General features: G+C 40.8%; 1 protein-coding gene across 13 annotated transcripts in view; it reads right to left on the bottom strand.

Annotated features, from left to right (window-relative positions):
* The window catches only part of LOC119024291 (unconventional myosin-IXAa-like), a 143893-nt gene that overhangs the window by 40714 nt on the left and 75402 nt on the right, over positions 1 to 27777 (bottom strand). For 9 of the 13 annotated variants that reach the window (XM_037106924.1, XM_037106912.1, XM_037106918.1 and 6 more), the window contains 6 exons: positions 26194 to 26293; positions 22713 to 22766; positions 17296 to 17396; positions 16275 to 16401; positions 9100 to 9189; positions 1392 to 1508 (listed from right to left, as the gene is read on the bottom strand). In XM_037106924.1, coding sequence (XP_036962819.1) covers positions 1392 to 1508; positions 9100 to 9189; positions 16275 to 16401; positions 17296 to 17396; positions 22713 to 22766; positions 26194 to 26293 — 589 coding nt within the window. The remainder of the gene's footprint in view (positions 1 to 1391; positions 1509 to 9099; positions 9190 to 16274; positions 16402 to 17295; positions 17397 to 22712; positions 22767 to 26193; positions 26294 to 27777) is intronic. The other 4 variants (XM_037106914.1, XM_037106925.1, XM_037106920.1 and 1 more) reach the window with 3 other exon arrangements.

Raw genomic sequence — 27777 nt, 5'->3', positions numbered from 1 at the left:
TAAGAACAATGACCTTGACAGAAAGTGCAGCCTCATCGACCCCCTGACAGCACGGAGGGAGGGCAAACACACACACACATAAACACACATACACACAGATGATGTCAGTGCCAAGGGAAGCACACACACACACACACACACACACACACACACACACACACACACACACACACACACACACACACACCAACAAACACAGACACACACTGCACTACACTGGGACGCCCGAGGACCACAGGGGGTAAACTGAGCTGAAGGGAACTTGATGCCATCTGCCCAAATGTTCTTGGCACACACACCTGCACACACACGCACACACACAGACACACAGACACACACACAGACATACATACATACACAATGATCTGTTTTCTAATCCTTTAGATGCCCCCACAGGGTCTGACCAGCCAGCTGCCACTGTAACACACACACACACACAGGAATTTTCATATCTAACCACTCCCTGCCTCTGGGAGTGGAGGAAACCATAGCAGGGAATCATGTCTTGACTGACAGACAGAGAGATGAAGATGAGGAACGACTCAAAGAACAAAGGGGACACATGATCAGAACAAAGGGACGCTGATAATAGACCGTCAGGCACAGGTGTAATCAATACCACCAACGATGGCTCTGATCCAATTTAGCATGTCAGTCAGTGAGTCCACATACACAGCAGCAGGGCTCTGAAACCAGGGAAGCTAAATGTTGTGCAGCCTTCGTTAATACCATCATTTACACATGTGGCTTCCTGCTGTATATACGTCTCACTAATGCTTGATTAGTCAAACTGGACCGTTCAGAAAGAGAGTAATCACATGTATCGTAATATAAAAAAGCATAACCTCTGATCTATGAGCTCATCCTGAAGAGCATTTCCAGCTTAAACTGAATTTGATATGTGGTTGAATTGTGGTTAGAGGTGTTTTCTTATTCTGAGAAGGCAGTTCTGAGACAGGAAACCCTTCAACACCTTTAATGTGAGTGTTGACTGTCACTGCATGAGAATAGAATAGAACAGTTTGCCGCCATCGTGGGAAATGATTTTAAACCAGTCTGGCAGCAATTTAAACAAATACACAGATGTTTTATTACAGCACTGCTATCATAAATACTACATGTATTTCACTTTACCACTATTGGACATGCAACTGTATGACATAATGACAACAAGCACTAACAGTACACAGACATGTCTTCTCTTTTTATTTATTCATGATAGAAGGTGGAATCACGATTAAGTATTTAGACTAAAAACAACAAATTATGTGCTTGTAGCCTTATAAAATCTACCCCTTCAACAGTTGTTTTTTTGATGGCTTCATTTAGAGCAAAAAAAAGAGTGTGTTTCTGCATGAGATGTCTTCAAATGTTTGCGTTTTCATTCCTACCTTTGATTTGTCCTCCAGGTCCCTGTTGTTCAGCAGGGCATGGTTGGTCCTGAACACAATCCAGTCAAACAGCGCGCTGTACAGTGACTTGGCCATCGAGTCCCTCACCGTGCCCGCCTAAACACGCACACACACACACACACGCACACACACACACACACACACACACACACACACACACACACGAAGCATTTCAGTTTCTCCCTAATCAAAAACATATGGATTTCGTAATCAGGACCAGGAGCCAAATACCATTTAACCCCCCCGAATGTGTTTTAACATGTTGCTTTAACAGTTTTATCCACAGTGGTGCTGGTAGTGTTGCTGTGGTGGCCCACAAGTGTTAAATGAATACAGAGGGGACACTCGTGCAACCAGCAAAACACTCCCATCGCTTCGTCAACATGTCCGTTCTTTTTTTGACTTTTTATTGAGTGATTAAAAATAACCTGATTACTTCACTTGATATAATCTAAACATCTGCCACAACTGCAGTATCTTAGGGCAGAGCAATGAGACAAATATAACATGCATGCCCCCTCTTGCTTCTCTGGAACTGGATCAGTGTCTCATTAAATGTGTGAAGTGGGCAGAGAAGAAGTCTAATGAACTACCACGCATGGCTGAGTCATCTGACGGGATTGATTGAGACAAAGAATCAACAAGGAAAAGCAGAGGTGGAAAGGTCAGACGTGTGTGACGAACATCGAATCAACGGGTTGTTTTAAATCAGATGAGTCAGGTTACTATAGGAAGCCAGTTTGACTCCATCACTAAAATTATAGTCAAATAGATGATCAGGTGATCGATGGGAAATTAATGACCTGATCATTTAAATCGTATTCATGCCAAACATTTGCTGTGTTAGATAATGCTGCATTTAACAGTTTTTGGTATTTGGACGGTGGATCAACGGACGAAACAAGCAATTTCAAGACATCGTTAAGTGATGGACACACCATTTTCTGTTATTTCATGACTTACAGATTTATTAAAAATTACTTTACAGATTCATTGATTACAAGAACAATGGTTAGCTGCCTTTTGACCCAGCGTAAATACTGATTAGTATAAAATCTTTATAAAGTGAGGCTCAAAAGATTATTTGCTTTCTTTCCAAAATTAGCTGAGAGGATCAATATCAGTCTCATATCCATATGCTAAATATGAAGACAAGGCCAGGAGACAACTAGCTTAGCTTAGCATAAAGACTGGAAGCAAGCCAAGTTAAAAATAAGTAAAATCTGCCAATAAGTTCCTCCAAATTTTACTAATTTATGCATTTCCTTATTTTTTTTATGACTGATTTACTGTAAATAAATAGTCCCTATAGTTAAATATCAGACAGAAGTACATTATGCATACACTCTCTTGAGTGGGGGAGTGGCCAACACTTGTACAAGGGGTACCAGCTGGCTAGCTGTTACCCTTTGTTTTCAAGTCTTGATGCTATGCTAAGCTAAGGTAATCACCATCTGGCTTCATACCCAGCATAACATGAAGCTTGACATGAGAGCGGTTTCAGTCTTCTCATCTAACCCTCTAATTAAATTAACAGCCAACCAAGATCCATAAATCAACACAACGTTTATTTGTGTGGATTACAAACACCACTAGTGTAGCACCAGGTTGTTGAAGCGAGCCAACAGCCAATTAGCATGAATGTCTCTCAAAGGAGATTAATTGGACAACCGTAGGCTAGCTATTAGCTCCAGTAAGCTGCCATCAAGCTAACAGTAATTCAGAGATGGGAATGCCACAGAGCTGCAGAACTGATGCAAGATATCATCTCAGGCTGTTGTTAAAAAACACATAAATACATTGTGTAGACTAGAGATTACAACAATGGCCGCTTTGTATTTAGAGGACAAGCACAGGTTATAAATTGAAGCTCAGTTCTTATGTTTGGCTGTCTTGCTTTGTGAGTTGCTGTCATACTTCAGGTGTTTTCAGTCAGGAGCCAGAGCTTTAAGTGCCTCCAGACCTGCATATCAGTATTTGGAATTTTAAGATTGATCACTTTTGATCCATTAAAAAAAAATAAAAAAAAATAGCGACACTGCCAAGAGGAGCCGTTATTAAGCCTTGAGCCTTGACAAGCCAAAGAGCAACTTTGCTCTCTTTACAGACATGATGAAATGCATGCTCAGCTAACACAAGCCAGTTAAATGGAGACTTGGACACCCGAGCACGTTCTTTAGCAGCAAGAAGTGTTATGATTGAATAAGGAGTGGAACAAGACAATCTGCTTCAACTAGGTCAAACATTTTCATGCCAGGAAGCCCTAAAATAGTTTTACATTAAAACAGAGACCACAGGACCTTTTTTTTTATTGTAATCTAATCAGAGCAGATTCAATTGAACGCAGAGCGAGGACAAATTAGATATGGGGAGGGTGAAACTTCTGTATTAGTGGCAACACATTGTCATTTATAAATGCTCAGGACTTTATAAAACCTTAACAAAGGCCCCTGGACTTCACTAGTTCACTTCATTAACTACTCAACTTGTTGACCTGTTAACCACAGACAAAGTAAGTGACAAGCTTGGCATCAGAATGTGTGTGTGTTTGGTAATGCTGATGTCAGAAAAGGAGTTTAAACCTTATTTCCGGCTGTTACGATCCCACCAAACAGCTCACTAAGATGTGACAGACTACATCTGAATGTAAATGTATCATTTATAATGCAAAATCCCCATAGTCTCTCTCTGAAGATGCACTGTGATTTAAGTTACATAACTCCAGCAATTCTCTATGGTGAAAGTGCTGCCATCATGAGATCCATCAGTGCTAAAAATGGCAGACACATGCAGTTCAGCCTGGTTCCAGTCCAGTTTGCAGATTTGTTTAGCCATTCAGAGAGGCCTGGTGTTCTGCTCATTGATGCCTGTGCCAGTTAGAGAAACAGTCAACTGGAAGACTGGATTAAGAATGGGGACGTCATCTTCCCACATAGCTTTCATTTATGTATTATCAACATTGTTATTGTAGTTAAGCAATGTTTTTAAAGAATAAAGTAGTTTGAACATTTCTTAACTCTTTCTTTAAAGCAACGTTTGTAACAATTTGTCAGACGTATTGTAGGTGCTAACCACAAACAAAACTCATCATGTCATAACAACGTTATTTGTTGAAACTTGCATGTTGTAGTAAACATGTATGTAACACTGTGATCTGACCCTCTCACTTAAGTTACACAGTGCAGAAACAAATGACGGGGGGTGGAGTGGCTGAGACAGAGACAACATTCACCCTGTTACAAGACACTGAACCGTCATGACTCTGAAGCTGTTACTTTAATGTCAAAAAGCGTAAATTGTATACAGTTAAAGTGATCTAGGATTTAAAATTCCCCCCCTCATTGCTTGGACGGTCTGTCCTTGCAGAGGTGAAGGGTCATAACACAAAGAGGGAATTTTATCCTAAAAAGACTGTAAGATGACGAACACTCGATCTGTGTCACTTACGTTTAAGTTTGGATTTAAACACCAATCACCTGCATTGAAATCAATCTCTTAATGGTGAGGATGAACAGGGAGAATAAGTGTAACAAGCGAAACCTCATTCAATGGTCACATGGCCGACTGATTACTGTTTTGAGACGGACAAAAAATTGTCAACCTTTAATTGGTTTACCAGGTTAAATTAAGAGTCAATGTAAAATATCACCTACACTCTGTGTTACAACTCAAGCGACAGAAAACTCAAAGGTTGGGAGAAAGTTGGACTGAAGCTTCCTAAAACAATTAACAAAAACAGGCACGCAGACTCAGAGTACCGGAACATGCAAACTAAAAAAAGCAAAATAACTTAAAACAGTTACATAACGATAAATAATTAAATTAGCCCTCCTCTGTCAGAAGCCTTTTTGGAACACTGTGAACCTGATCAATCCCCGGTGCGGCTGCCCTCACTTTGAGGGACTCTCAGACGCTGCCTGCTGAGACCGCATGCAGCCAACAGCCGTGATGAAGCAAAAGCGTGCAATTTAAGAGCTGCCTCTTCACTCTTGCATTATTGATTGTTTATGATATTTTTAGCACGCGAGCCTGTGACGTCCCTGCTCCCACAAAGTTATGTAAGATTGCTATGAATAATACAAACATTTGAGAAGAGGATCGCTGTTTAAATGCTTCGGCAGCGACTCGGGGGATTCGCAGTTACGATGTGAAAAGTTGACATGCTCACTGAGCGTGCATTGTCTCCATGTTTGCCATGTAATTTAATTATTCACAACAGTGGGACCAAGTCAGGAACGAGAAGGGAACATGGCTGGAAGCAAATGGGCTGAAAGTGTTTAACAGGAGGGCCACCCAAGAAACTGACAAAATACTAGGCAGGACTTTATCAGAGACTTTTGTAAACTCTAACGGTCCCGCCTGTTAAACCAGGTCTTCGCCTGTTGTTGTTCTCCTTCTATTTCTTTCTTTCTCCTGAAAACCACAGGAGGTGTGAAACACCAGCATGAGCTCACACTGCACGTGGCCTGCTAGCTCCCTCGCTGCAGGATGTTGAGTGTGTGCTTGCATGTTTCACCACAATATGCCAACCTGCATATGTTTTCAATTTGCATTCATGTAGTTGTTGTTTTTGTCTCAGTCTATATACACGCCCATGTTTGTACATGTATATGTGCGATGCATTTTGAATTACCTCTGTACTCTCCCTACAAGGTTTCAACACCATCCAAACGGTTTTTAATATGAGGCAGAAGAGTGTGAATGCAAAGAGTGTGATGGTCCCCCCCTTTCTTCCCCTTCTTCATGTCTGTCTTTAAACAGAAAGAAGGAAGTGATGGAGCCAAATTATCTTGAGCCACATCAAAAATGTCAAAGTCAGACAGCACACCTTATCTTGACAGACACGGGCTCACAGGCATGTGAACCTTAACAGACACACACACTCTGATGTTTTCTCACATCTTCAAACCAGACCTGAAATAACCTCTGTGTCTAAAACGGGGCTAAACAAACAGAAGTGTATTATCTGCACAATCCCCCCCCAACTTTAAATCAAACGTTAATCAAGAATAACAGCTGTTTAAAAAAGAGGTGAAACTTTGGTAGAAATTTGGTTTGCATCAATTGCCTCGATAAAACCCCAAATATTACTGTTGATTTTAAACTAAAATATGCATTTTCATGACCCGTTCAGCCCCCGAGGCACTTCTCATGTGCCACAGACTGAAACAACAAACTCAACTCCAGATTCTAAACTCCTTACAGGACGCCGAGCCCAGTTTCCCCACTTCAGTGAGGAATCACTTCTACTCTCATTGATACTCTGGAACCAAAGCCAAGCAATTCATAAACACATTCCACCTGACTCAACCAGGGCCCATCCAACCTCGACTCTGCAGCAGGCCAGGGTTCAGCAGGTCAGACGCTTCGCCAGAATCTCCCCATCTCAATCGTGGGTGGATGGGACAGCTGCCTAACACACTTTCTCAAACTTGTCTCATCCAAGAAGGAGGAAATAATTTCTGAGAAGAAGCAGCAACATTTGCCAGGTTCTTTTTTTCCACATTTCCTTTGTATAAAAACAGGCGTGTTATGGATTCCACAGGTGGCCTCGACTCGCTCCCACGGCCCTCAGTCAGGTCAGGGCAGGGCTTCACTTTCGTTCCGCTCGCGGTGTGTGTGCGCGCGTGTGTGTGTGTGTGTGTGTCTTTGTGAGGACCATTTTGAGTGTCAGATAAAGAAAGTGAAGACTTTTTGGAAAGTGAGGACATTTTGGCTGATGCTCACGTATTCAAGTGGTTGTTTGAGTGTAGAGACTAGAATTAGGTTCAGGTCATGGTCAGGGGGGATAGCTGGGGTTAGGCATACAGTGGTGACGGTTAAAGTCAGGGTTAGTGGCTGGAGAATCCATTGTATAAATGAGGGTACTGAGAGTACAGCAACACAAACTTGTGGGTGTGTGTACTCCTTACCGCGATATCTGCTAGCTTGACTGTAGTGACTGTAACCTTGATATCTGCTAGCTTGACTGTAGTGACTGTAACCTCGATATCTGCTAGCTTGACTGTAGTGACTGTAACCTCGATATCTGCTAGCTTGACTATAGTGTCTGTAATTCATATTTCTGTGCTCATAATGGATCACAAGACTGTGTGTATGTGAAAAGTCCCTTCACAACATCTTTAAGCCCATTGTTTTGATTTTACAGCCCGTAACTTTACAATTCTGGTTCACTCATAGCTCTGTGTGTTATTTTGAAGCGGCTATTTTCAGCAAAATAATTCTTTAGACTCACTGTGTGCTACCTGCCCAGCACCCCCGTCATGAACACAGGCAGTTAGCAATTAGCTGTGTAAGTAAGAGTCACATATAATCCCCTCAATTCCTGCCATAACATTTAAATTGTGATTCTATGTCAAAATTGTGAGCTGAAAAGAAACATTTATATCATAATTTTGACTCGTTATCTCAGAATTGCAAGTCTTTATCTCATAATAATGACTCACAGGATTTATTTTATCTTAAGAATGTTACTTTATTTTTAACTGGCAGGAATGGGCTTTCATATACAGTTATATGGTGACAGGTAATAAGACTCTTCTTCTCTTCGTGCACACATCTGGGGATTTCCAGTTATGCTATTCTATATTTTTTTCAATCTTTTCCTTTTCAGTCAGAGGGGGACTTTCAGAGATTGAAAGGTCTCTGCCTCAGTCTCTCCAGGTCTTTTTATTTCCATCTGCCATTCGCGTTTTTCAAGATAAGGCCTTCTTGTGAAGGACAGGAGGGAACTTCCATGGCATGACACCAGAAGCTCCAGGAAAGGCTTCATCATTGCTGCAGCCCTTGTTCAGGATTAAGTGTCTGATCACATCGTCTGAGCCTCCACTACACAGCTAGTTTCGATGAAGGGGATGTGTTTGACTGAAGGAGAAAGGGAGAGAAAGAGACAAACAGAGACAGACTAGAGCTGGCTTTTGGCCTCTGTACTGTATATTCCAGTGAAGGTTGCACATTCCTGAGACCAGACCACATGACTGGAGAGATGGGGGGGCGTGTGAGCGCGGGAGCTACCATTGTTGGGCTAAACTACCCCGTAGATCAGATGTGGGGGTGGAGCCGAGCAGGGTAACAGACCATCTATGTGTAGCATTTCCTTCCTTAGAGTAAAGGCCCTGCAGACACGAGCGCAGAGCTGGACCACATTCAGTCCTACACTGAACCATCAAAGACTTCAGGGACGGCGAGATAAACGAAAAACCGCTGAATATTAATACCCACTAGCACAATGAGAGACATCAGAGGAGTCTATCTAGGTCAGCTAGGCATACTGGAGGCACATTTCACAGACTACATCCAGAGGGCTGTATGGACAGGGTTAAGTCGCACTGTTCCTTCACTCGACAGGAAACAGGAAGTTGCAGAGGAAGAGACCCCTATCAAAGGAGCCTAAGAGAGAGAAGGTGGGGGCAGGGGAAGTGGGGAACAGACTCCCCAGACAAGCTCACAAACACAGAATCCCCCCTACAGCTGACGCACTTCATGACAAATCTTTCGCCATCAGAATGCTTTCATGAGACTGACTGGAATTTGTTCACGCTCCTCCTTCCACCTTCACACAGCCTCAGAGGGGGCTTTTTGGTAAAAGGTTATCAGTTTAAGAAGGTCAGATTGAGTCAGTGGGTTTGATACTGAGGAGGGAAGGTGTCATAGTTTAAGGTGGTGCTGTAGTAACTAAAAAAGTCACCTCGGCAAGTTTGTAGGGTACGATGAGCCTCTCTCCGACTGTCACCGTCTTCCTGGTTGTCAGGGCCTCCAGCAGAATCTCCTCTTTGACCTGAAGAGGAGAAGAAAAAAAAGAGTTCGCTGTTACTTGGATGTTTGGACGATGTTGGAGGGATTTGCTGTTTAAGGCGTGATGCATTCAAGTATGATCAGGGATTATCAGGGATAAAATAAAATAAATCACTGCATGCATTATAAAGGGTCAGCGATCATAGCAAGTTAAGCTGAAGAGAATTTTCTGGGGGCAATACTGTGGCAGCTAAAACTGATGAAGTCGTGAGAATAGTAAGGACGATATCAGGTAACAGTGTCCCAGAGCATCATTTTATCAAACGGGATCTGGAGCACTTATATATTTCACTTCCCCAGAGCTGGAGGATTCAAGAAGAGGCAGTTTTAAAAAATAAATAGTAAAAAATGCAGGCGGCAGAAATTGAGATGTTAAGACTTATAGTTCCTTGTGTGACTCAGACATTTTTAAAAACCCATCCCTGCTCCATACCCCTCACTAATTCTGGTCCATTAAAATGTATTTTTTCCAACCAAAGCCAAGATTATTCATGACGTTAGCACTATGACGTGCTGAATTGACTCTACTCACTCCAGAGTCATGTGCGATGTTTTTTAAGTACTCTGCATGACTTTAAACCAATCTTTATTTACTCCTTATGGAAACATCCCACAATGAAGCGCCTCTGAACAAGACATCGAAAGTGTACTGTGGGAGTTTTCATTCAAGTGAGTCTGATTGAAAGAACATTTGGATACCTTATTGTAGGAAAACATTGTAGAAAAGTCCGTTGGATTTGCTTTAAACTTTGACCTAAATTAAGTATATGTTAAGTACTGTCAAAAAAATTGTAAGATTAATATTAGATATCAACTAACAGCTGGAGGTGACTGACCCCACAGCTGGGCAATAAGAGGATTTAATGCACCACTAGACAACATGGGTTTGTTTGGAGGTAGAGAAACAGCATATTTCTTTAAACCAAAGTAATTCTTTACTGCCATGAAGGAGGTTATGTTTTCAGCTGAGTCCATTTCTTGGTTGGTTGGTTTGTGATCAGGATTACACAACAACCACTGAACAGATTTCCACAAAACCTGGACGGGGGAGGGGTCTCGTTCCAGAAAAGACCCCATTAAGTCTTGGTGCAGATTCAGGGATTTTTTTTTCCTCCCCTTTCTTTAACATTGTGAGATAGAATATTTTCATTCATTTGTCGGCAAAAGAAGCATGGATCTTGACAAAATAAACCCGTTGTTCTGCGGTGGCTGGCATCTACTCTATGAACGAGTATAAAAGGGGACTGTTGGGCCTTGGCGGAGGTATGCGAGGTATTTGCTTTATGGCTAAATTGGATTCACAGGATTTTTGCAGCAACGTGATGACCTCGAGCATCAGCAGTTGCTCAGTGGATTTTTGCAGGAAATGTACTATACCATGATACACGTTTCCATAGTGGTACAAAATTACTGCGGCTTCTGACTATCACAGCTGGTCAACGTCAGCAAGTAAACTCTGCTCCACGTCCTCACATGTAGTACAATACTACAGCGTGAGGCCTTACATGCGAGTTAGCACAGACCCCTGCACTTGGCCTCTGACAGGCCATTGATGACAGGGCCACACCAGGAGAAGCAGATGTCACCGCACACATCTTCTCCATCTACAAGGATTATGGGATTGGGCCGAACAGCTGCTGCTGAGACCACGTGTGTTTATGTGTGTGAGTGTGTGTGAATACATATGACAGCGTGTCTTTGAGTGACTGCCTGATGTCTTCATGCATAATAAAAGGGTGTTAATGTTAGAGTTAAAACCATTATGGATCCACTTTCGTCAACTGCCTCCTTTGTGCAGCCTTTGACATAAACAGAGGAAGGAGGACAGGAGGAGGGCTGCGTGTGTGTGTGGGAGTGGGTTGGTGTGTGTGTGTGTGTGTGTGTGTTGGGGGGGTGGTGGCATAATCAGACTTCATTTCACACTGCCTGATAATCCCTCGACTATGAGTAAAGCCTATTCTGCAGCCTGGTGATTGGTCTTTAGCCGCTACATTTCCATGTATTAGTCGCTTGGTAACAGGCTTGCTGCTCTGTCTATGATCACAACTCTAATACCATAATACACAGAAGTGTGTAAGCACTGGTTTGGGGTCAGTGATTCTGTTCTCATTTTTTTTTCTCCCTCACGTCTGATTCTGGGGAAGCAAATCTTTAGCTGTGACAGATGCTGCTCGTTCTTTTTGTAAAAGCAAACACCACCAAAATTGGCTGATCCTAAGCACCACGGCTTTCCCTCGAACTTGGACAACATCAGTCACCTCTGGTTTTTTTTTTCTTCTTCTTCTCCCTACATTATGTGTTATATGGAACCACCAGCAAAGACACTTTGAAGATGCTCCAAAGACGTGTTTTGCTTATTTTTAACAGCAACAATTTGTATCCTGATCATGTAAACAGTGTTTTCATATAATTTCCAAAGCCTAAAAAAGCAAGACCTCACAGTCAGATTATAATCAGAACCAGGTGGATTAGGGATGGGCCCATGAAACACTTGTGATAAAAAACAATCACATTAAGTCAGTTGTGAGGAATTTTCATCATCAGGATAATTGTCTGTCCAGAAAAACGTGAATATCCTCACATGGATGACTTGAAGAAGCTGTGTAGCTCACTGAAGTGCCATCCCATACTGGTTTCCTCATTTATTTTGAATTGCCTAAGCCTGTCGTCGAGGTTGAAGCATGGCTTGCACATTGTTCTGGTTCATTTCTGCGAGAAGACCTTTTGATTTATGATTACTTATTTAAGATCCTATGAATGTTTTTTTTCACTTATTAAGATGTGTGTCCAATCTGTGATATAATCAAAATATTTATATCCTGACAACATGTAAGGTGAAAGTAGTTCTAGTGCATTTTTATTTTTAGAATAATGATGATTACCGGGATAATATGGTGTATCGTGAAATTTGACACCAGGAAATAATACGTATGTTTTCAGTTAAAGTAGCTGTTAGTAGTATAAATTAACATTGTCTATTATTTACTGTCTTGCAGTCAGTGAAATAAACCTGCAGTAGGTAGCAGATAAGCCATAGACAATGGCTAAAAAAACAATTAATCTGACAGTAAATATTATTTAAAAGCAAAATTGAGCTGTGACCTTTTGGATATAGAATGTCATCACTTCATCATTTTATCCCATTAGACATTTATGTAAGTTTTAAAAAATCTAATTTGTGAGGTCACAGTGACCTTTGACCACCAATATCTAATCAGATCTTCCTTGAGTCCAAGTGGGAGTTTGTGCCAAATTTGAAGAAATTCCCTGAAGGCTGACAGACGGACAGACAACCCATAAACATAGTGGCTTGGAGGAATAAAAAGGCTTAAATGATGCTTGAAGAGAAACCGCTGTTTGCTTATTGATAAGGAAAATGAAACAAAATACACAGAACATTTGGTCTGGACTGACCCTGGGCTGTATTTCAAGCTCAGTTTTGTTTTGTTTTTCCCATTCAAATACCGTTAAAAAAAATCAGCTTTGGTGGGATTTGTTCTCACAGCGAGATACTCTCTCAGGACTGATTGTCAGTTTGTGCAGGAATGTTTGTGGTTAAGTCAAATCACTCAACTCAACAGCTCAGAGGATCCAGTCTGTCAGCCGTCCATTAGCTCCTACGAGCTCTACTTCCTCTTCCAGTTCCACAGGAAACAGGAAGTCTCAGCTAGTTGCATTCACTCATCAATCCACACTTCTGCCAATCAGTTCTCCTTGAGAGGTGTTTCACGTCCATACGCTGCCAGTGGTTAACATCGCATCCTGCCTTAAATGTTTTGTCCAATTTTACATATCAAGTGAAGCATGAAATGATTCAATGGTTATTCACGTACATTGCGACCTCACCCTGAGCCAGTGGCGGCACTTTAGCTGAACTTTGCCTTGAAGCAATTCCAGCCTCTCATGACTCACACAACACTGCATTTAGCAAACATCAACAAGCTGTTTTAGCCTTTTATGCAAAGGATCCTTAAAATAGAGCCATGCATAATCATAAAAATAAAGAGCAGAGTACTGCTGGTGGCGCCTGTCTGGTCTTTACATCCATTCTCTTACCATCAAGCAAATTCAATATTGAAAGGAATTCCAAGGTACGTCCATAGCACATACATAGCTTGCGGTCAAGTTACAATTAATCTTTTTAGCTAAATTCCTGTGACAAGATTTTTTTTAACCAATGTCTTTCTAAAGGTGCACTATGTGAGAATTTTAGTGAAAAACATTCCTAAAAAATATCCAAAATTATCAACAGAATGTGAAGAAATATCAGTTTTGATGCAATTTGATGGACGTCTAATCTACTATTCATCTACTGTACTGAAGTTAGCATGCTAACCCGCTAGCTCTGACTAGATCCAAGGCTCCTTTGCCAGCGGTGTGAGCTCACAGCATGGGCATACATGGGTCCGTTTATAGGACCACTGGCTACACGGCTAAGTTAGCAGTAACTCTGGTGATGTGCTGCACCTCTTTGTTTGGAGTATGAATTCAACATGCGGCCAACTCTTACATATTGCATCTGTAATGCTGGTTTATCGAAATTATATTAAACAAACTTCCTAAAATGTTTTTAACAGTTGCTGCATGAAACAAATCATAAACCATAAACCATCACATACTCTTTAATAACCTGACCTCTGCTCCACTCCTCACATCAAGCGAAACTGACTTCCCATTGGCCGACCCCTAATTTAACCTTAATGTTTCAGCAGATATTAAAGGGTTATGAAGCCCTCAAAATGCTGTTTCATTGTGACTCTTTGTTTGATTTCATTAAGCTGTGTTTTGGTTTTCCCTCCTTTCTTCTTCTTTGGTTTAAGAATGCTTTATATGTCCCCGGGGACAAATAGCCACTGCCCTTGCACCAACATAACAGACATCCAAATAAACTTGAACTTAAAACAGTAACCCCGAGCATGTGGCCAACATGTGGCTCCGCTCACGTCACTGCCTCTCTGGGCCTCTCGAGAGTCAAAGACACCAGTCTGGATGTTAAAGGGAACCCTGGCAGGCTTTGCACAGCCATAACATCCCCGCTGTGCTGTTGACAGGAGTCTCCGGCACACTTCGGACATTGTTTTGTCAGCGACTCAACAAGCACATCCGGCCAGTCGTTGAAGTTTGCAACAGGGACTGGGACGTGCCACCACCCCTCAGTCCCAAGGTATAATCAGAACAGCATGTGGATGTCTGAGCTGTCCTCGCAGTGCACACTGATGAGAGTGTGTGTGTGTGTGTGTGTGTGTGTGTGGTCTGAGCTCAGTGTCAAGAATTCACCTAATTCAGCACAACATCATAAATTTGTAAACCCTGCATGGCACGTGAACCCATGCCAGGAAATGTTTTTCCATGTAGACCATTAAGAGTCCAGAGCAGCCTGAAGCTACAGACCAGACTGATTAGTGTGTGTTGGATAATTACTACTATATTGTGGTCAGGAAGATATATGCATAGATCAAAGCCTTCATAAGAACCGCTTTTTATATTAGCTGTTGTTTGTGCTGTAATTTAATAAAAGTCAGGTTACGAAAATGTTAGAATAAATTAAATGAAGCAAAAGAGGAACAATGAATCAGCATGAGACTGTCCACAACGCACTGATGCTGCAGTCTATAAATAATCCGAGGCAGTTTTACTTCTACTTGGCCGCTTCTATTATAATGTTTCTGAAACCATTTGTTGGCTGAACCTCATTTGAACTTTATTCACAGAGACAAAGTGCTGCCACTGAGCAAACCAATCTGCTTGCAAATATGCAATTAGACAAGGAAATGACTGTACATGCAGGGATGTGATTGGACAAGCACTGACCACCCACCACACATCAATGCTGCATGTGACTGACGATTTACAGCTGATGAGCTGAGGCAGAACCAAGCAGTATTTAAAAAAAAAAAACAAACAAACAGTTAATCTCAAAATCAAAGCTGCTATGAGGAGCGTTTATTCTTCATGATTCATGAAATCGAGTAAAGGAGAAAAGTTTGTAATCTTTGTTTACTTGTTAATCCCAGATAAGTGTCAATCTGACCATCTGACTGTATTAAGCATTATATAATAGTTTTGAATTAGCAGCCAAACTTTGTACAATTTAAAGGACATTCACCCAAAAATGTAATTTCAATCATTATGTACTTTGCCTCATGTTGACGGTCAGGTCAGGTGGAGCCAATTTATGATTTAGTTCCATTTGTTTTCTAGTCTCTATCTAATCTAGTTGTTTAGAAGAATGCTTTATCGCTGTGTTGCTGTGATCTGTTTTTATTGTGTAAACTAAGTAACTTGAGTGGATGACGACTGAAATTTCATTTTGTGTGCTTTAATCTGTGTCCAATATGTTTTTATAATCATCATCTTATGATTTAACCATGCAGGTGATACAGGGACAAACAATTACTCGGCCATGGTGGGAAAGCTCAACTACGCAACAGCCTGCAGGTACAAGAGGTCTGAAAATAGCCAAAACACAAACAGCACTTTGTGGAAGCACTGGGTGGTTGGACGGCTCTTTGGGACCTGAAGCACCTCTTAACTTCCGCTGTCACCACAAGCTGCGCTTGTAGGCAGAGAGTCCTCAGCTCTCTAAAAGGCTTTTTGTAAAGCTCCACATGGGAGATAAACTGTGGCAATAGGAATCATGATTTCTCACAGTGTCTAGGAAAAGAAAAACTAATTTGCTCAAATGGATGTGACTTGTTTTTTAAAGTTCACCAAGTCCATGCAGTTTTAAGTACGTCCAGCAGGCATGTGATGGAATAACTTCAGGAGACAAACCGTCAAAGAAGGTATTTAGGGAGAATAAACAAGCCCTGTGGTAAAGCCCTGCTCCAATTCTTCTTTTTTTTTTTATTATCCTTCAAAGTATTTCGAGTATTGTATGTCAGCATAAAGTCAGCAAGACAAAATGTTCACTGTCTTTTGACTCAGACATGTCATATGTGGCTGTTTCTGTTGGATTTTTATATGGAAACTAGATTATTATCAAAGTCCAATTACATTTTTCCAGCTGCTTAAAATGTGATGAAGATTAGTAATAGTCGAACTTTGATGTAAAATAAGTCTGCTCACCTCTAGCAGCTCTGAGACGATGGGCAGGACCTCTGGGTTGCAGATGTCGATGGAATCGTCCCTGTAGGTCTTCTTCTTGTAGCGGATATTTCCAAGGTGGAGAATTGCTGACAGCAGGGAGAAGATCCTGACGAAGAGGAAAGGCACTTATTGTTAAAACATTTACATGATGTTGGAAAACCAAGCCTCTGTCTCGCTGAATGTTTAGAGCCGTGACACAGTGTGACATTTGTGCTATTGGATGGTCTGTTTTTTTATCAACCTGCTTTCAAAAAGGTGGGGACGCTGTGAAAAATTTTAATAAAAACAGAATGCAATGATTTACAAATAATTTCCAACCTATATCCATGTGAGCAGTTCAAGATGTTTAATGTTGAAACTGCAAACTTTATTGTTCTTTGCAAAAAATACTCACTGACACCTCTAACACATCCCAGAAAATTACGACAAGGTGCACTTGAATGCAACATTAGGTCTCTGTTGATGACCATGTGCTCTGCTGTACAAAGTACAGAGTTTCCAATGTGCTCTTGAATGCAACATGAAGTCCCGCCCAATGTCCAAAACTAAACAGACACTAAAAAAATAAAATTATCTGAGGAAATATTTATTGCTGATTGCATTTTGCAGTGGGTAGAAAATGATCAGGATGTCAGTTTTAATTTCTGACTGATGCCTGTTTACTTTCTGAGTGTAAACTACAGTGCAATTACCTAACGGACTCCATTCATCTGAAAAACACTCTAAATATTTAAAGGAGAAAGGCACAACATGCTTTCAGCTACTGAGGGGAACATGTGAAATAAAACATGAAATGCTTCCTTCTTTTGTTGAGACATCAGACCTCATCAGTCTGAGCCCCTTCATGTTCCCACATCTGCTGAGCTCGTAATATGTTTCAACAGAAATAAAATCAAATACAATTTCAAAAACACTCCTAACCCAGATTCTAACAGACGGACTTGAGGTTCTGTAATCAGTTAGATGAGAACTATTATATAAATCACGTGGCTCGTCTTACTGTTTGCGTGTGGTGGGCAAGAAGCCGACCATCTCCATCGCCAGCTGCAGCCGCTCAAAGTCGTGTTTCAGATCCTCTCCTTCCACTGTGAAGCAGTCCTGCTGGGGTCAGGTGGAAACACACAAGGACAGAAGAAGAGAGGAAGACAGAGAGAGGCATCAGCATCACAAAGGATTTTGAAAGGAATATACGACACATAATACGTGACGAAAACCTGTTCGATACCTGTACTATCACAAAGGATAACGACTCGTCTCTCTGTGACAGCTAACAGATGTACAGTATCTACTGAACAAGTGACCTGCGGAAGTTAAACAACACTTTTTATACGTGACTGTGCTGGGTTTGGCGTGTTTCACATATGAGAAGGGCACCTTGAACTACAGAAGGCTTCAGCTACCATCGTAAGAATCCCAGTTATCTGTAAGGTATATCAATGAATCAGATCTAGAAGAGTTTTGTTTTGGCAGTCACAAGCAAATCTCAAGGCCCGAGTCCAGTCCAAGTCCTTCACATTGCCTGTCATGTCCTAAAACAAGTCATTAGTGAAAAAAAACAACCATACGTCAATAAAAGTAAAAATAATGTGTTACAATATCACTTTGGTAAAAGCGAGAGTCACCAATATAGACAGCACTTCAGTTAAAGTCTGATATTAACCGTACTGAAGTTTGTCATTTTCTGGCAATAAATGAACCTAAATATCAGAAAAGTAAAATTAAATTACACATATATTTACATGCATGTATAAACTGTATACACTGATTATTGATCCAATAATAAAGGTTTTCCTGATTATCATCATCAGTGGTTTCTTTATCCGATTGCAGATAACATAAATTAATTGAGAAATGTGTGACTTTGGTTCTGATTCAGAATTTCACCTGTGAAGTAATCATCAACTGCAGTGAAGTGGAACTATATAGTAGTAGCAAATAGAGATACTCGAGTTAAGTACCTCAAAATGGGACTTATATACATTACTTGAGTAATGTACTGGAGTGCTGCTGGACTGACTCAAAGAAATTAACATCTGATATTTCTTTATTTATGACATAATTTCATTGGGATGGAGTCATTCCGAGCCAAACAGCTGAAGTCTAAGTGAAGTGATGAGTCAAAGGTGCTGAAGTCAAAGTCTACTTTGAAGTCCGCTCGTAATGAAGCTACACGAGACTGAAAAGGCCACATTTTCAATGGGTGACACCACCATGCTGGAACTAAAGTGATTACAGCAGACAAAATGTTGTCATGGTCGTCTGACTCAGCTCAGAGGATGACAGTGATTAATCAATTAAATCGTAGGTTCACTTTGAAGCGATTATTAAAAGTGGCATGTCTGAATGTCAGCAAAGGAGGAAAATCTAGTGAGTTTTTGTCAGCTGAGGAAACTAAACGCAAGTCTGACTGAATTTCTGAGTAATTGGGAGACACGAAGATACAGTGATTGTCAAGGAGAGAGCGGATATGTGTTTATACGGTGGCTGTGTGTAAGTGTGTGTGCGTCTCCTCGGGCCCTCCAGTCGGTCAGCATGTCTCTGCTCCAGCAGCGAGCCTCTCTCAGGCTGTAATTAGCACATACCGCAGCGACCGTCCAGCAAAAGAAGACACAGGAACCCATAATCCACACTCTGGATTGCCTCTTCTACACTTGAACGTTCAACACTCTTCTGCCTCTCCATTGTTTTCCTTTGGCTTACAACTAGTCAGGAGCTGCAGAGCCAACAATCGTGTTTCTCCTGCGAGCTTCTCCAATTGCAACAAAAGGGTTTTGAGGCTTCTCGAGCGACGGCGAGACCCGGGAAAAGCCACTTTTCAAATTGCTGGGTATGTTGGACATCAGCGCCAAGCAGCACAATGTGATACGTTGAAGGAAGTTGAGAAAATAAAGAGATCAATTTTGGCTAGTTGCGAGGGAATACTTTGGTCAAAAACCCAAACCTTAGGTATTGGTACTTGGAAACAAAAAAAAGAACAAGGGATGCTTGAGTGCAGCAAAGGGATGATTAAGAAACAATCTGTTCTTCTTGCTCATTTTAAACAAAGAATCTTTTCTCCCTGAAGAACTTGATATTTTATGCCAGTTGCAACACTTCTGGTGCAGGTTTACACTGAATTAAGTCAAGTCAGGAGCCCAGCTGACGCTGCACATGGAGTTTTTTAACAGATCACTCATGGATCCAGTTAAAAGTTGTGTGCATGCAGACGAGGCTTTCCAGCTACTTACCATGACTTAAGCATGATTTATGATGTCAAGGCACCCGGTCGATGTTGCCAAAAACAGCATGCCATCCCGTCACTTGACATTCCACACGGCCAAAAACCAAAGACACCCAAAAAGGCACAAAATGCAAACCCACAGCCACCGAGGCCCAGAACCGAACACCCGACTGCACACATCAAACGCAAACATCCACAACATGTTTGGTCTTTGGGATCTTCAGTGAAATACTTGATTTTTTAATTTTTTTTTTTTTTTTATAAAAATCACTTTCGTTTATTTTCTATTTTCAGCTCCAGATGTCGCATCTGGAATCTGTGTGCACTTGTCACTGTTCAAAGTGCTGAGTGTCTCTATTTACTGCAGCGTGCCTCCCCACACATCAACCAACGCTGAAGGTCAAAGGTTAAATAGGCCCAAAGGGTCGGTCAGATGCTCAGACAGCTGTCAAGGGCTGCTGTGCCTTCTCTGTATGTGTGAGAGGGGTTTGTGAAGACAGTGACATCATCTCCTTAGACGGCGGGGTCACAGACTGATGAGGTCATTGGCTGACCCCTGAGAGAGACAGTGTGTCAGCACACAGTAAGAGGGGACGGTTGTGTAAGGAAAAATTTACAAGACGGAAAAAAAAGAGTACAGCGAGCTGCTGAGAAGTTAAAGGAGTAGTTCAACATTTTAGGAAAGAGGAACTTTAGCTTCCATTGTGAGAGTGAGATTAAAAGATCGATTATAACCTCATGTCTTTTGATAAGGAAAGGCAAATAAATCTGTATATTGTTGCACATTTAAACAAGGTGATTCAAAGTGCTTAACATATGAGATATCCAGGTGAAAGAACAAGATACAAAAGCAGAAAATTAATCAAATAAGTGAAATAAAATAGAAGATAAAAATAATCTACATCATCTGAAACCCTTTAACACTAAAATAAGGATTACAAGTACAGTAGGGAGCAATCAGCGCACCGTTAAGCCTGGCTTAGCTTAAAGACTGAGTTAGCCTAGGCTCTTTCAGAATACACCTAAAACCTCTCTTTATTGATTTATTTACACAATCTTATCTTGATATGGCAGCTAATAAATGTAGTGTTTCACTCTAGATAAAGTCAGACTAGCTTGTTTTCCTTGCTCCTGTTCTTTGTGCTAAGCTGGGCTGAAGACATCCAGACTGTAGCTCCATTTTTAACTCACCAAAATCAATTTTCTCAGCTCAACCTCGAAAAATAACGCAAATAAGCATAGTAAGAAGTAAAACAAGATGTACAAGAAAGGTCAACTGAAAATCTATAAACAATCAAATAGAAGGTTGGATCTTAAAATGTTTGTAGTGTAGCCTTCTCCTTTCTCAGAGGATTGCAGTTGTCAGGTTGAAGTTAGTTATAATAACTTCAAGTGTCAACCTGGAGTACAAACATGAATCAAAACGTCTACCAAACATCTACAGGAACTTCTCAGATCACTCCTGTCGCACCATCTAGTTCGTCAGCATTGATCTCTACATTCAGTAATTTAAGATTGCCAAGAACTTGCTAGATGCTGCTTGCACAGGAGCAACAAAGTGGATTTTGTTCTGCAGGACTGATGCTACACAGTTCTTGCTATGACTCTCTTTCACCTCTCAAATAAATTTTATTCTCTTAGAATCCAAAATGACAACACAATTTTTCAGCTTTTTGCAGGAGTTGAGTTTGTGATATTCAAAAGACGGATTTTAGTTGGATTACCCCTTTAACTTGCAAATGAGGGGTACATTTAAATGCTGAACAAAAAAAGAGCAAGTGTCCTCAGAAGGCCTTTCCTGGATACAAGAACAGTTTTTAAAAAAGTCAGAGACAAAGAGCCAAAGTCAAGAAGGAAATACAGTAAGACCAATGTGTGAGTTGTAGTTATACTATCCTTCTCTCATGTCAAGTGTTTGCTCAAGGGCAAAGTCAATGTTACATAATCTCCCATTAGGAGATACTGAATCCTTTAACCACACACGAGAAATCCCACTGACCAAACATTACTCACTTCAGGTGGAGACTGGCACGCTCAACGGCCGGTGAAACACGCACACACACAAAATGGACCACACACTTAGAGGGAAGATTCAGGATGTGGAGCGTGTCCTGTTGGCCACTAATAAAACTTTCACATACAGCAGTTTCTTTAAAGAAATGCTTTTCTAGCCCCTATTAGTTATCGCTTTCTGTATGCTACATGTTACTTATAACTCTTATTATACATCATTATAGGTGCATTAAAACAAATGATAAGTTTGTTTATAATGTGGTATAATGCATCGTACACATAGACCTCATAGAAAGTGTAACCAAAGTGGGTTTTTTTGTATTATTCTCAAATATCAGTAACAGTAGAGGCCACAAGCATTAAATATTAATCACCAGTGATTCAAACTAGAAATGTCTGCATGAAAACTCATTTTCCATTCTGCCACTGACCACTTCAGCGACAAAGCTTATTTCATGTTTTTCCTCCCCTGCACTTGAATTTGAGAACACACTGTTGGATGTGGCTACTATAATTTCACAGTATTTCTACTCTACAGCTACTACTTTGTCTACAGCACATGTACATGTAAAGCACTGTTTAATGCATGTTTGTTAATAAACATGAAATTAATTGTTGAAGGTGAGATCCTGAACCTTCCCTTTAAAGACGGCGGTTTCCAGTTTGACGTCATCACCCATCTCCCAACAGCAAAGCATCCAAAGCCAAAGATCAGATTAAAGGGATTCCTTTATGTTTGAATTTTATTTGATCAATTGGTTTAAATAAGTCATGTTCTTGGTTTCAAAAGAAAAAAGGAATGTATGATCTCCAGTTTATCTAGAAAAGCTCTGACTTACACATATATGTCTCTTTTGAAGAGACAGAAAAACTTTTCTGATATCATTTTAAAACAAGGAACTAGAATAAGGAAGTTAATTTTGCTATCAATCAGAAATGTTTCAAAATACCTCACTTTAAAGTCATTGCATTAAAGGAATCCCTTTAGAGGCAGTTCTTTATGGAGCGCGACCAGCTGAGGTCAGTTAAGGTCGCCTCCATCTTTAGTCCATGTCAGTCAAAGCAGGCGGGTGTGGACAGCGAGGAGAGGACAAGACCAGGACTGGCACCGAGAACCCAAAGTACCATGACACACCCATGAGCACAGACGCACACAAACAACTTGTCATCCACATGATACTGACCAGATCGCTCTCATAGTAATTGTCCCAGTGGTGTTTGTGTGATTTCTTTGTCATCTGGAAGCAAGGCAGAGTGGTTAAGAAGGCATGAATTACACACAGTAATAGGAAAGATGACACACAGTGTGTTAATACACAAGGGGAAAATGACTAATCCTCACAGACACAAACACACGCACAACCTCCAGAGCTGCAATAATTGATCCATGATGTGATGTGGTCAGAGCGGGTACAAACTTTATGTTCAGGGTGGCATAACTGACTTTCTTACACTTTGCATACATCAATTCTATTTTTAACTTAAGTAAAAGCAGAAAAGTCCAATGATACTCAATTACAAGTACAACTTTTGCAAAATCTGGGTAAAGCACAGAAGTATTATTTTTATTACCCAGTTATAGTTATATTTCATTTTATTTTGCAGTGTATAACTGGATTATTATGAATGATGCATAATGTAAAATTGTTTCAAGCTCATTTTAGCTTCGTTATAAAGTGTACTAGGTAGATTAATATGTGACTATACTGTTATAAAAAAACGTATTAATAGTTATAGCCATCAAATAGATGCTGTGACGCTAAAAGTTAAAATATTTTCCTGCTGAAATGTAGTGGAGAAGAGGTAATGGAAGTCACAAGCACCTCAAAATTGTACTTCAGGTAATAATCTATAAGATTTTCATGAACTCAAACTCTTTTTGACTGCATTTTTTTCTGCAATATCCTGTCAAATTATGCACATTCTGCCTCTCTGTGAGGTAGTCTGTATTGGTAGTGGCTGGGTCTCCTCTGTCTGACTCCAATCACAAAGCAATACACAGATTTGTCGCCTGAATGATTATCAAAACATGCAATTGGTCTGTGAGTTTCCTACTGCAACAAACGCAAGGACACAATCTGCATATTACTGATATTTTGTTGAGAAGTTTGAGGGCATACCACATCAAATCTCCAACTGTCTGTATGTTCATCACAACAACATTGTTTTCATGTTGTCCTTTTTAGTATAAAAATATTGGTCACAGCCTCACAGACTGAGACAGACAGACAGACAGACAGACAGACAGAGACACAGAAAACAAAATCCATCTCTGAGAGAGCGGAGTGATAAATATGAATAATCATTTTGCTCCTTTGTGACACCATGTGTGTAAGAAGGAGTGCCTGTGTGTGCGCACAGACGAGCGCGTGTGCACACAAACACGCGACTGCCGGCGCCCTCTGCACGAGAGCAAGATTAACTCCTGTTGCCATGGAAACAGAGCTGCGTGCTAACAGGCAGCCGGCAGCAGAGGATGGAGTTGGGTGTGGGGATGGGGTTGTTGTCGCGGGGATTAAGGGAGGAGGAGGAGAGAAAAAAAAAAAAAAAAAACTGTTACTTTTTTGGGGAAGCCAAACGAGAGGAACAAAGGAGGTTTTGGTTGTTGTGTCCCCCGCGCACTGCCATAGGACGAGGGAATATGAATCCTCACACATCTGCTGCCAACACGCCAACACACACACACACACACACACAGATGCACTGCAAAGGATGTACACATATGGAGGCTTCTGGCACGTGCACAAGAACATAAACACACTCAGCCCCCAAACACACACACACAGGACACACACACACACAGGACACACACACACACAGGACACACACACAGGACACACATGAGACGCAGGGTTGGAATTTTTTAGCTGATGCAATCACCAAATCAGAGTGCTAGCAGTGATCCAGTTTTGATAAATAAGTAAATAAGACCCAGCAGAGAAAAAAGAGGGAAAGGAGACGCAGAAATGTTCTATCACATCATACTGAGGGTCTCAATAAATCTCCCCACATGGCGCCTGAGCTTTATCCTTTTTTTCATTAAATTACATACTTTTTCAGATGAATTCTTCCCATTCGTGAGGAGAGAAAATGGTTCAAACGTACAATGAATTCTTTAAAGTTCGGTAAAACTTAAATGCCACTTTGGGCCTCGTGCAAGGGCCACTTGTATAAACAGATTCATTTTTATGTGGCACGTTTGGGTGAGTCGAGAGAATTTTTGGCATTCTCTTTTTCTTGTGTTTATCATCATCTCTTAGGTGGGCACGACATTTTTGATTGATGGAGACGCGTTGTACGACTCAAGCACAGGCGTTATCTGCCTTTCTACACAGTGGAATAAATGTATTTGACTTAAAATTTCATAGTAGGTTTAAATACGAGACAGAAATGGGTCTCTGTTACACTACAACATCACTTACTGTAGGCTGTTATACCCCAACTTCCTCCTAGATATCTCTTCTATAGATGCTAAAAAAGTGTCTTTCTTAAACAAGCTGTTCCCTCTTTACTTCTGGAGCGGTACATTGTTCCTCTGATGACATGTCGTTGACATCTGTAAGTATAGTTTCAGCTCCTCTAATACCACTACTGACTCTGCTAAACTGCCAATCTTGTGATTTATCCACCAGCAGGACTTGGAGCTCCGTGGCTGGAAAGTCTTCTTTTCACTCTAGAACATGCAACGTGTTTGTGAATGAAACCTGCCCACAGATGGAGTAGAACAGGCAATTTTAGGGGCATCGATGGACCATATTAACATGGCAGCCTTTTTCCGCTGACGTTGCGTTCAGGGTGGGATGCTCAAATAATGGGATGATTCCATATGCGGCTGTTTTCAAGGTTACAGGTCAGACATTGTTATTTTTTCACACCGTTCCCAACTGATCAGCAACCGAGAAGATGACGGATAGTGAAAATGTGTGTGTGTGTGTGGGGGGGGGGGGGTGTTGGGCCATATTTCAGGGTAAAACAACACATTTGGTAACCTGAGAGCTAACGTCAGCATTTAACCATTTCTTAGTTAACATTACTGTTTGGTAACATCCAGTGCATTTCATTCTCAGGCTTAGTCAAATGTGTCCAAGATGTGAGAAGAGATGTGGTTAAATGCTCATGAAATATGGCCCAATGTCCCCCCAGATTTTCACTGTCCATCATCTTTTCAGTTTCTGATCAATCAGGAAGAGATGAGGTATTGACAAATTGTCAGATTGCTTGTGTTAACGGCGACCTGCAACCTGGAACAAAGCAGTACAACATTTGAGCTTCCCACCCTGAGCGTGATGTCAGAGGAAATGGTCGCCTCCTCATGAACAGGAGGTATTCATCAGGCTGAAACAAGTTTGTGCAGAGATTAGTGAATCTTGCTTCTTGCATGAGGTCCAATGTCTTCTTTGAAAATACAAAGTAGGTGTTTTTTAATTCTTCTGTGGCTGGATCGTCTTATAACGGCACTTAAACAAGAAAATTCTGACTGTATAGTCTTTTTGTGATAGAACATTTAGTCTTTCTGTGTAATTATGGCATATTTCGTATCTGCCTTATGCCTTAGTCTATAATTCACTGTTATTGCAACCTATTTTCATGTTGTCAGAAGCAGCATTTCAATAATTCAACAACAGATCATCATAAGTATATCGACATGAAAGTGTGTGTGCGGACCTGGTTGAGGTAGTGGTATTCCTCAGGTTTGAGCAGGTGGAAGGATTTCCTCTCCTCTTCACTGGCTCCAGCCAACAGGTAGTAGAACACATGGTAGTTCCTACAGACATACACAAAAAGGTAGAGGCTATAACTCTACTGTAAACTCTTTTCCTGTATCGATTCCTTGAATCATTTTCGATTCCCTCAGAGGTAAACAGAGGACAGCAGCTTTTCCAACTCCTCTCTGAAAACGACGCCTGAGCTTTGGAGGAGAGAACAGTGAAAAACTCTCTATATGCATTCCTATTTCACAACCCAAACCTACAACATATAACAAATACGGTCACACCTTTGACCTCCTGTAGGCTCACGTTTCAATTCAAACAAAGCAGCAATGCGGTGTGTGGGCTGGTAAGGAGTCGAGCCACTGTGACAAATGCTGGGGCTTCGGCCAATGCACTGACATGTAATTCTATTACAGCTGGAAAGGAGCTTCAGTCCTCTGCACTGGGACACTTAGTGCCTGATGGAGTGGTGGAAAGTAAAAGAGCCCAGGGAGGATATTAGAGAATCCAGATCTGTGATTGGTGAATGGGTAGGAAGGATGTTTTTTCTGAAAACTGTATGCATTTACAGAGGCGATACAATAATGTATATTATATTTTTCAACCTTCATCATTACCTTTTGATACCTTTTACCTTTTGTATTGCACTTTTTTTAAATTCTTTTTTTTACATAGAATTTTTTTTTTGATCAGCGCCATGTAATTGACAGTGTAAGTGAGTAATGAAACACAGGAGATGTAGTGCTAGTACTGCTTTATGTAAATAAGCTACTACACTTTCACTACTACCGCTGTTAATACAACCGCTACGGCCATCACCATCATCACAACTCTTTAACCTGTTAAGAACAAGCCTCTATTTTATGTCTCTGCTCGATAATTAATTGAGTGTGTATCTGCAAGTACATGGCCTAAAGGGAACACTTGAAATATTTGTTCAGATGTGTAAGTATATATGTCAGTTGGTTCCAGGAAATGAAGTTGGCACACAGCATACATTTTTTTTTTAAATTGAATTTACAATTTCAGAATAAATATCCCTGAGGAATGACGCAGCTGCAGCTCCAAGTCTCTAGCAAACCATAGCAAAACATCTGAACATCACCTCTGCCAACTTTAATGCAATTAAAGGGATTTAGAACAAAATTAGAGTGCAGAGTACTCAGGCAGAATCTCTTTGAGAACATTTTGGAACAAACTATAAATTTCACTTATATGTTACTATATGTGCCCCAATTGGACTCTGCTCGGGCTTAACAGGTTAACTGTTCAAGAGTTTAAGAACAAAGTTGAAGGCACATGATCTACTGAAGAAGTTCATTTAAAACTTACCACTTACAACACATGAGACTCAAATGTGCTCAATTGTGGCCATGTTACCATGATTTATGACAATGGTGTTGGCAAATTTTCAGTATACTAAACAGCTCTACAGCTACACTTAAAAATAATAACATGATATATGATTAACAAATTAATGGTTAAAATCATACTAATCACTTGAGAAGTCCCATCAAAGTCATAAAGCCTGACTGGA

This window comes from Acanthopagrus latus, chromosome 8 (assembly GCF_904848185.1).
Source record: "Acanthopagrus latus isolate v.2019 chromosome 8, fAcaLat1.1, whole genome shotgun sequence".
NCBI lineage: Eukaryota > Metazoa > Chordata > Actinopteri > Spariformes > Sparidae > Acanthopagrus > Acanthopagrus latus.
The sequence above is the reverse complement of the archived record's forward strand: the minus strand, read 5'-3'. Positions and strand labels throughout refer to the sequence as shown.